Here is a 10,896-nt window from a genome sequence, read left to right on the forward strand (position 1 = left end):
TAATTAAATGTTCTTCAGGTAAATGCTCATGTGTGGCAGTATAAAAGACATCGTTTCATGTAGACTACTATATATAATCTATATATCTTTCAGTCTTTTACATTACAATATAATCCCAGCCCCTCGTAGGAGGGCCTTTTGTCTTTTGGTAGGCCGTCATTATAAATAAGAATTTATTCTTAACTGACTTGTCTAGTTAAATAAAAGGTTAAATTAAATAAAAATAAACAATATCACTGTATTTGCTAGCAGGGCCTCAAACTAACTTTTTGGTCAACCAGTCTCTGTGGCAGGTAGATTTAAAACAAAATATCTACCAGCCACTCAGATTTTCTGCCAAAATTACAAACAAAAAAACCCAGATAAGCTTTAAAGTTCATTAAACAATAAATATATTACTAATCAGACAGTGGTGTGTTGCTTAATTTCATGAAATATTTTGTGTCTTTACTAAAATATGATGTAACCTGCCCCTTTAAGGGTGGGAGGTTACCGCGGTAACGCCGCCATGTTTGTTCCCAGTGAGATTGAGAGAGTCTGACTAGCACCTTGTCTTGAAACTCAAACATAGAAAACAACAACCTAAGCTTGTGAACCACACAAATGTAAAACAGACAAGAAATACGAGGACAAAGTCTGACTTAAGTAGACTTTAATTTTCAAGTCAATTTGACCGAATGCTACTGCAGCATTTTATTTAGCTATAAAATGTGATCATATTTTACTATTTATATTGTTTGCAGTGTGAAGTCCTGACCCACCTGCCAACGTGGCTGGTGAGAGAGACGACTTCTTACCCGCCAACGTCAAAACCTAATCAATAATGTCTCTCTGCAGACCGTAGTTACTACAAGACGCGCCCACTACGCCTCACTTATTAAAATGCTGTGCCCACTGCCATTGAGGCTGTTAGCTCCCCCTCTGGCCCACACTCCAGCACAGCAGGTGGCGCTAATGCACCAGCGTTGGATGCCAACCGCCGGGGGGGAAAAAAACACTGAAGGAGGCTGCTAACGAGCTAGGCTAGGGGACACCGGTAAACAGGGTCCTTCGACCCCGCCTGCCGAGCACTGCTTTCCCACAGTGCTGTTAACTTTATGGGTTGGAAATTCAAAGAGGCACTCGCACATCCGAGCAATCTTTTTTGCAGGTGTCTGGTAACAGTTGAACAAGATGAAGGAACAAGGAAACCGCACACTGCTCTCGATAGTATCACTGCTCTTTAATAAACTGTGTGCGGTTTCCTTTTTCCCCTCAACTTTATAGGTTGGGAAGTCACTAGGTAGTGTCGCCAACCCGACTCTTGCGTGGCCCTACCGGGTAGTGATTACCCTCGCCGTAATGTTAAAATAACTGGGGGAAAGCAGTGCTCTGCAGGCAGGGGCGAAGGACAGTGTGTGCCAGTGTCCTAGCTACCTAGCAGCCTCAATGTCAGTGGGTGTGGCGCGTAGTGGGAGGGAGCACCGTGTAGAGGGAGGGAGCGTCGAGTAGTGGGAGGGAGCGCCGTGTAGTGGGAGGGAGCGAGGTGTAGTGGGAGGGAGCGAGGTGTAGTGGGAGGGAGCGCCGTGTAGTGGGAGGGAGCGCCGTGTAGTGGGAGGGAGCGAGGTGTAGTGGGAGGGAGCGCCGCGTAGTGGGAGGGAGCGAGGTGTAGTGGGAGGGAGCGAGGTGTAGTGGGAGGGAGCGCCGTGTAGTGGGAGGGAGCGCCGTGTAGTGGGAGGGAGCGCCGTGTAGTGGGAGGGAGCGCCGTGTAGTGGGAGGGAGCGCCGTGTAGTGGGAGGGAGCGAGGTGTAGTGGGAGGGAGCGCCGTGTAGTGGGAGGGAGCGCCGTGTAGTGGGAGGGAGCGCCGTGTAGTGGGAGGGAGCGCCGTGTAGTGGGAGGGAGCGAGGTGTAGTGGGAGGGAGCGAGGTGTAGTGGGAGGGAGCGCCGTGTAGTGGGAGGGAGCGCCGTGTAGTGGGAGGGAGCGCCGTGTAGTGGGAGGGAGCGAGGTGTAGTGGGAGGGAGCGCCGTGTAGTGGGAGGGAGCGAGGTGTAGTGGGAGGGAGCGCCGTGTAGTGGGAGGGAGCGCCGTGTAGTGGGAGGGAGCGCGGTGTAGTGGGAGGGAGCAAGGTGTAGTGGGAGGGAGCGCCGTGTAGTGGGAGGGAGCGCCGTGTAGTGGGAGGGAGCGCCGTGTAGTGGGAGGGAGCGCCGTGTAGTGGGAGGGAGCGCCGCGTAGTGGGAGGGAGCGCCGCGTAGTGGGAGGGAGCGCCGCGTAGTGGGAGGGAGCGCCGCGTAGTGGGAGGGAGCGAGGTGTAGTGGGAGGGAGCGCCGTGTAGTGGGAGGGAGCGCCGTGTAGTGGGAGGGAGCGCCGTGTAGTGGGAGGGAGCGCCGTGTAGTGGGAGGGAGCGAGGTGTAGTGGGAGGGAGCGCCGTGTAGTGGGAGGGAGCGCCGTGTAGTGGGAGGGAGCGCCGTGTAGTGGGAGGGAGCGCCGTGTAGTGGGAGGGAGCGCCGTGTAGTGGGAGGGAGCGAGGTGTAGTGGGAGGGAGCGCCGCGTAGTGGGAGGGAGCGCCGCGTAGTGGGAGGGAGCGCCGCGTAGTGGGAGGGAGCGCCGCGTAGTGGGAGGGAGCGCCGCGTAGTGGGAGGGAGCGCCGCGTAGTGGGAGGGAGCGCCGCGTAGTGGGAGGGAGCGCCGCGTAGTGGGAGGGAGCGCCGCGTAGTGGGAGGGAGCGCCGTGTAGTGGGAGGGAGCGAGGTGTAGTGGGAGGGAGCGAGGTGTAGTGGGAGGGAGCGAGGTGTAGTGGGAGGGAGCGCCGTGTAGTGGGAGGGAGCCCCGTGTAGTGGGAGGGAGCACCGTGTAGTGGGAGGGAGCACCGCGTAGTGGGAGGGAGCACCGCGTGGTGGGAGGGAGCACCGCGTAGTGGGAGGGAGCACCGCGTAGTGGGAGGGAGCACCGCGTAGTGGGAGGGAGAACCGCGTAGTGGGAGGGAGCACCGCGTAGTGGGAGGGAGCACCGCGTAGTGGGAGGGAGCACCGCGTAGTGGGAGGGAGCACCGCGTGGTGGGAGGGAGCACCGCGTAGAGGGAGGGAGCACCGTGTAGTGGGAGGGAGCACCGTGTAGTGGGAGGGAGCGCCGTGTAGTGGGAGGGAGCGCCGTGTAGAGGGAGGGAGCGCCGTGTAGTGGGAGGGAGCGCCGTGTAGTGGGAGGGAGCGCCGTGTAGTGGGAGGGAGCGCCGTGTAGTGGGAGGGAGCGCCGTGTAGTGGGAGGGAGCGCCGTGTAGTGGGAGGGAGCGCCGTGTAGTGGGAGGGAGCACCGTGTAGAGGGAGGAAGCACCGTGCAGTGGGAGGGAGCACCGTTTCGTAAGGTCCCAGAATGCAGTGGGCGGTCTGCAGATGTTCATGTTTGGTCCTGATTGCTAGACTGCGAAACAAACTCGGCCTTTAAACTAGGGCCAAAATTGTAAGAAAATATACTTACATAAGAACTGTCAAACTCGCTGCCAAACGGGTGGTTCTTAACTGAGGAAAGAACAAAAATACAGACATTATAATCCAACCACGCCCCTTTAATCCAACATTTGAAACACGGGGGCTATGGGGACAATAATGACAGACAGTAAATGAATACATCACAGAAATATGGTCTTTCATAACCTAGTGTAGTTACCCTAGTGTAGTTACCCTAGTGTAGTTACCCTAGTGTAGTTACCCTAGTGTAGTTACCCTAGTGTAGTTACCCTAGTGTAGTTACCCTAGTGTAGGCCGCCATTGTAAATAAGAATTTGTTCTTAACTGACTTGCCTCGTTAAATAAAGGTTAAATAAAAAATAAAGAGTGAGGGTTGAGGAGAGAGAAGAGCAGACGGTCACAGTGAGGGTTGAGGAGAGAGAAGAGCAGACGGTCACAGTGAGGGTTGAGGAGAGAGAAGAGCAGACAGTCACAGTGAGGAGAGAGAAGAGCAGACGGTCACAGTGAGGGTTGAGGAGAGAGAAGAGCAGACGGTCACAGTGAGGGTTGAGGAGAGAGAAGAGCAGACAGTCACAGTGAGGAGAGAGAAGAGCAGACGGTCACAGTGAGGGTTGAGGAGAGAGAAGAGCAGACAGTCACAGTGAGGAGAGAGAAGAGCAGACGGTCGCAGTGAGGGTTGAGGAGAGAGAAGAGCAGACGGTCACAGTGAGGGTTGAGGAGAGAGAAGAGCAGACAGTCACAGTGAGGAGAGAGAAGAGCAGACGGTCACAGTGAGGGTTGAGGAGAGAGAAGAGCAGACGGTCACAGTGAGGGTTGAGGAGAGAGAAGAGCAGACAGTCACAGTGAGGAGAGAGAAGAGCAGACGGTCACAGTGAGGGTTGAGGAGAGAGAAGAGCAGACGGTCACAGTGAGGGTTGAGGAGAGGGAAGAGCAGACGGTCACAGTGAGGGTTGAGGAGAGCAGACGGTCGCAGTGAGGGTTGAGGAGAGAGAAGAGCAGACGGTCACAGTGAGGGTTGAGGAGAGAGAAGAGCAGACAGTCACAGTGAGGAGAGAGAAGAGCAGACGGTCACAGTGAGGGTTGAGGAGAGAGAAGAGCAGACGGTCACAGTGAGGGTTGAGGAGAGAGAAGAGCAGACGGTCACAGTGAGGGTTGAGGAGAGAGAAGAGCAGACGGTCGAGTCACACGTGAGTCACTGTCTGAACACGAGGATGGATGTAGACCAACATTAGCAGGGCTGTGGTGAGCTAGTGAGTGTGAGCATTGTACACACACACACACACACACACACACACACACGAGCTGTATGCTTGGCATACAGCCACAGACGTATTATTATCTTAAAACATTCATTAAAGTAGTGGGTGTTACATTAATACAGTCTATGATTAACACATTAACAACGTTACAGACGGTGAACCAATGGCGTCTGTCCATAATGGCCTTCTATTCCCTACGTAGCGCACTACTTTAGAACAAGGCCCGTTGGGGATTCATACATGAGTTCGACCCATTTAATTTCAAATGGGGTCAACTGAGAGCTCTGGGCGTCTGCAGTTCAAACACCATTTCGCAATTTGCATTGTGTTATATCTATTTACTTGGCAGTGCCCTTCACTCTGTGGATGATTTGCATGGCTTACAATACATTCATCAGCCGACTACCAGCAGCCTGGTCCGGTCTGCTGAAGTGAAGAGCTTCTATTTACCAGGCTGCAGGACACGGACAGGAGCTGGAGGAACCTAGTGTCTAATCCAACAGGGACAGAGGGAGCTGGAACAACCTAGCTAGTGTCTAATCCAACACGGACAGAGGGAGGAACCTAGCTAGTGTCTAATCCAACAGGGACAGAGGGAGCTGGAGGAACCTAGCTAGTGTCTAATCCAACAGGGACAGAGGGAGCTGGAGGAACCTAGCTAGTGTCTAATCCAACAGGGACAGAGGGAGCTGGAGGAACCTAGCTAGTGTCTAATCCAACACGGACAGAGGGAGCTGGAGGAACCTAGCTAGTGTCTAATCCAACAGGGACAGGAGCTGGAGGAACCTAGCTAGTGTCTAATCCAACAGGGACAGGAGCTGGAGGAACCTAGCTAGTGTCTAATCCAACAGGGACAGAGGGAGCTGGAGCAACCTAGCTAGTGTCTAATCCAACAGGGACAGGAGCTGGAGGAACCTAGCTAGTGTCTAATCCAACAGGGACAGAGGGAGCTGGAGGAACCTAGCTAGTGTCTAATCCAACAGGGACAGGAGCTGGAGCAACCTAGCTAGTGTCTAATCCAACACGGACAGGAGCTGGAGCAACCTAGCTAGTGTCTAATCCAACAGGGACAGAGGGAGCTGGAGGAACCTAGCTAGTGTCTAATCCAACAGGGACAGAGGGAGGAACCTAGCTAGTGTCTAATCCAACAGGGACAGGAACTGGAGGAACCTAGCTAGTGTCTAATCCAACAGGGACAGGAGCTGGAGCAACCTAGCTAGTGTCTAATCCAACACGGACAGGAGCTGGAGCAACCTAGCTAGTGTCTAATCCAACACGGACAGGAGCTGGAGGGACCTAGCTAGTGTCTAATCCAACAGGGACAGGAGCTGGAGCAACCTAGCTAGTGTCTAATCCAACAGGGACAGGAGCTGGAGCAACCTAGCTAGTGTCTAATCCAACACGGACAGGAGCTGGAGGGACCTAGCTAGTGTCTAATCCAACAGGGACAGGAGCTGGAGCAACCTAGCTAGTGTCTAATCCAACAGGGACAGGAGCTGGAGCAACCTAGCTAGTGTCTAATCCAACACGGACAGGAGCTGGAGGGACCTAGCTAGTGTCTAATCCAACAGGGACAGGAGCTGGAGCAACCTAGCTAGTGTCTAATCCAACAGGGACAGGAGCTGCAGCAACCTAGCTAGTGTCTAATCCAACAGGGACAGGAGCTGGAGGAACCTAGCTAGTGTCTAATCCAACAGGGACAGAGGGAGCAACCTAGCTAGTGTCTAATCCAACACGGACAGAGGGAGCTGGAGGAACCTAGCTAGTGTCTAATCCAACACGGACAGAGGGAGCTGGAGGAACCTAGCTAGTGTCTAATCCAACACGGACAGAGGGAGCTGGAGGAACCTAGCTAGTGTCTAATCCAACAGGGACAGAGGGAGCTGGAGGAACCTAGCTAGTGTCTAATCCAACAGGGACAGAGGGAGGAACCTAGCTAGTGTCTAATCCAACAGGGACAGAGGGAGCTGGAGGAACCTAGCTAGTGTCTAATCCAACAGGGACAGGAGCTGGAGGAACCTAGCTAGTGTCTAATCCAACAGAGACAGAGGGAGCTGGAGCAACCTAGCTTGTGTCTACCGCCTGCTGCACCTACACAGCAGTAAGTGTGGTTGGGGTGTGTGTGTCCTATACAGGGAAATCACCGGTCACTCTGTACTCCCTGCTCTGCTCCTCATCTGCATCTAAAATGTACATTTTACAAACATTTGAGTCATTTAGCAGACGCTCTTATCCAGAGAGACTTACAGGAGCAATTAGGGTTAAGTGACTTGCTCAAGGGCACAGACAGATTTTCCCACCTAGTTGGCTTAGGGATTCGAACCAGCGACCTTTCGCTTACTGGCCCAATGCTCTTAACCGCTAGGCTACCTGCCGCTGGCACCCTATTCCCTATGTTAGACCAGGGCCTGTAGGGAATAGTGTGACATTTGGAAGCAATCCCAGCTCCCTGCTCTGGCCTGCCCCAGTCTCTGCTCCCCCCCGGCCTGCCCCAGTCTCTGCTCCCCCCCGGCCTGCCCCAGTCTCTGCTCCCCCCCGGCCTGCCCCAGTCTCTGCTCCCCCCAGGCCTGCCCCAGTCTCTGCTCCCCCCCGGCCTGCCCCAGTCTCTGCTCCCCCCCGGCCTGCCCCAGTCTCTGCTCCCCCCCGGCCTGCCCCAGTCTCTGCTCCCCCCCGGCCTGCCCCAGTCTCTGCTCCCCCCCGGCCTGCCCCAGTCTCTGCTACCCCCCGGCCTGCCCCAGTCTCTGACCCCCCCGGCCTCCCCCAGTCTCTGCTCCCCCCGGCCTGCCCCAGTCTCTGCTGTGACCTGACACCACCACTATCTGTCTCAGACACCTTCCATTATTCAACACTTCCTCACTTGCTCTCCCCACATGAAATGCTTCCTATACAGAGAGCCTGTAGTGAACGGTTTAACTTTAATGAATGAAAAGCTGTAGGCATGAATTTGTCTAAAACACACAATGGTCGGGGGGTATATATATATGCATGTATGTAGCCGATCCCTTCAAACCACAACAAGTCAGGACCCTATTTGTTTTATTATCTGAGAAGGTGAACTGAGAAACTAACTGCACTGTAAAATGCTTCTGAATGGGTTATTGAATATTTCATGTGTTTTGTGGCTTTGACAGCACTTACTGGTGCAGTTGTGAGGTAGCATGAGAGTGTAGCTGCAGTGTCCAGGCAGGCATAGGCCTCTTTCAAAAAGGCACTCGCACATCTGACCAATCTTATTAAATATCGGTGATACTATCAAGAGCAGTGTGCGGTTTCCTTTTTCCTTCAGGCATAGGCATCTTACCTGCTGATTTGGCTAATGCTAGTCATTTACTTAGGTCTATAGGTTTAATAGCTCACAGTAAATACTACACTATCTGTATTAAAAGGCTTTAAATCGAGTCATTTCTATGAGCATACTCTGAAGCGCACACGCAGCGGGGTTGAACGGGCTAGTGGCCGATCGTTCGCTATGGAAGCCAACGGATGGAGGTAGCTTTCTATGCTGACATGCTAAAATGTCTGCTGTACCCTCCATAAAGAAGAAGAGTCCCTCTATGTAGAATGATGATGTAGGACTTCCTGTCTCTGAAGGTGTGAATGGCTGAAGGGGGGGGGGGGGGGGGCAACTGCTAAGCCTGCTTCTTTACACACCAAATTAGTCCTATGAAATCATCGTTTTTAGGCCTAAACGTTTAGGTTCCCTGTGGTGATTTTCTACTAAGAGGCAAATAACTGATTTTCATGTCAGACGAGTGACTCTGTGCAGAATACTAAAAACACATGTACTGTAATGTAAACTATGGAAAATCATTTCTGGGGGGTATAGATTTAACATCTCTTCTTATTGTCTCTTAAAATGTAGCAATTTCAAAATATGTGAGTAGCAATTTAAAACTTCTGTTAAGATTGTTTTCATATTACGTCCATGGCACAAGGCAAAAGTCTGGCCATCAAATGTATAAAGCAGAATCTAGACAGTCAGTCACTAATATTACAAAATACCTGGGCTGGTTATCAATCCGTTTTAAATATTGATATTATACTCCAATTTGGAAGCAAATTGTATCGTTATAGAATGCTACAATTGCACGGTAAACCTAACTACAGAATGATGGATTGGATTGAGAGACAAAACACTACTAGCTAGCTATGTTTAGGAAGTTGCATTTACTAGGCTGGATACTTACTGACAACATCGACCTCAGAGGCTCCAGACCCCCTCATCCGGAGATACATGAGGCCGAGCAGGAGGAAGAACAGGCAGGCGGCCATGAGCAAGAACATGGACAGGTAGTGGGCGCTGAACCCCCAACCACCGGTGGACGACCCCACCTCCTCCCGCTTGAATTGCTGGAGCAGCTCATCCTCCGGCACCGTGTACTTCTGCTTGAGACTCGCCTGGCTGTAGGCATGGTTAGGACCGCTATGATTTGAATGGTTGGGTCGGTAAGTAGCGGATAGACTGTTGTAGTTGGAGAATCGCGGTCTCAGGCCGATGCTGAATCGGCTACTGCTGCTGCTAGTGGCGCCATCCCCGCTGTCGATGTGGTTTTTGTTGTAGGCGGAGGACGGGGAATTGTTGCCGCTGCTCTCCCCGGGGCTGCCGCGGTCGCTCTCCCCAGTCACAGCCGACACGTAGATGGCCCCCCTGGGGTAATGGCGTCGCAGCAAGCTCCCGCTCAGGGACGATTCGCCGGGGCCTCGCTTCTTTCCCTCTTCCTCTTCATCCTCCTCCCGGCCTCCCATCATGTCTAGTCGACTCCTACTAGCGCCAGGCGTGTCATTTTGCCTGATTTCCATGCCTAAAGTCGTTTCCTGGCCGCTCTCTGACCCCCTGGCACTTCTGTGGGGAGACGGCTTGGAGGAGTGACTCCGTCTGGAGTAGTGTTGCTGTAAACGCCGGTCTCGTTGACGGTCCTGCCCATATATTATCCCCCCTTCTTCCTCTTCCTCCTCTTCCGAATCCGAGTAATCCCCGACTACCTTACTACTGGTGTTCAGTGAGTAAGACGCCCTGTTCCCATTCAGAGACCGACTGTCTCTCTCCGTCTCCCCCTGAAAATCGCCTTCCTCTTCGGGCTCTTCGTCGTAACCCTTCACTTCCGCGGCCCGCGAGACCTCGAGGCTCGATTTTCCCCGGTCCACCCAGCCGAGAGAACCGGGTCCGCTTCTCCTCTCCTCCAGTAGCCCAGTGGGAGAGGAGTTGTTGCTGCTGGTACTCACAGCGACTCCCAGGCTCTTTCGAGTGGCGGAGGCAGCTCCCGTTGTAGGCCTGATCTGCTGTTGTTGTTGGTACGCGGAGCCTCGGTCTCTCCTACCGCTGTGGTTCGCTCCTCGTTTTTTCTTCGGGTCGTCCACGTCCGATTCGTCCGAGCTAAAGCCCAATACGAACTTCCCCGCTCCACCAGTTCGCTTTTCGTTCAGGACCGGTCGACCACCGGGGCTCCGACTGCTAGGGCTCAGGTGCTTGACGTCACGGCTAGCTGGCCTGGCTCCGAATCCCGAAGCTCCCGCCGCTGTGTAGCTGCCGTTGCCACCGCCGCTACTGTTGTTGATGATGCTGCCACTGTTTCGGTTTTTCCCCGCCCTGGTTCCTTTCTGTTGTTGTTCCTCACGTAGTTTCTTTAGTTTTTTCAAATAAACCGGTCTCGTGTTCTCGGAAACCGGGCCTGGAATGAATCCAAAGCTCTTTAACTCAGAGAAAAGCTCATCGTCCGTTAGCTGCGCCGTCGCCATCTTTGCTCGAAAAACTCAAAGCTGTGACGGAAGTGACGAACAAATAGTAGACCCAGACAGAAAAAACTAAAAACCGTATCCTGAGTAAGTAAAGCTGTCTACAGGCAGGGGGCAGGCGTCTCAATGACCTGCTATAAGAACAGTCACGTCTAAATAGCAGGTTATATCTAGTGTCTGACAGAATTGTAAATGCGTCGTTTTACAAACACATTGTTTTACATGAATATTGATTTTGGAGGTTTACCTCGTAGGGGAGTCTAAAGGTTGATCCAATCAAATACATGGTTGGTGATAGCCGCATCTAGCTACTGTAGATACGATTTGTGTTTAGTCACGTACTCAGGGTCGCAGATGCAGTTGCAATGTACAGTGAAATACTTAAGCGCCGAGCTCCAACGGTGCATAATTCCTGTAATAGTCTATAGGAATCTATAGTGTATTGTTTATTGTCTATTGTGAGTAC

The 10,896-nt window shown here is 52.9% G+C and overlaps 1 protein-coding gene across 1 annotated transcript in view; it reads right to left on the reverse strand.

The window, feature by feature from the left end:
• LOC120036455 (inner nuclear membrane protein Man1-like) overlaps window positions 1-10,451 on the reverse strand; it is a 41,363-nt gene extending 30,912 nt beyond the window's left edge. The window contains exons 1-2 of the mRNA XM_038982892.1: window positions 8,885-10,451; window positions 3,449-3,489 (exon numbers count right to left, since the gene is read on the reverse strand). Of these exons, the coding sequence (XP_038838820.1) occupies window positions 3,449-3,489; window positions 8,885-10,433 (1,590 nt within the window). The 5' untranslated portion in view covers window positions 10,434-10,451. The remainder of the gene's footprint in view (window positions 1-3,448; window positions 3,490-8,884) is intronic.
• Window positions 10,452-10,896: the final 445 nt, after the last annotated feature.

This window comes from Salvelinus namaycush, unplaced genomic scaffold, assembly GCF_016432855.1.
Source record: "Salvelinus namaycush isolate Seneca unplaced genomic scaffold, SaNama_1.0 Scaffold1337, whole genome shotgun sequence".
Taxonomy (NCBI): Eukaryota; Metazoa; Chordata; class Actinopteri; order Salmoniformes; family Salmonidae; genus Salvelinus; species Salvelinus namaycush.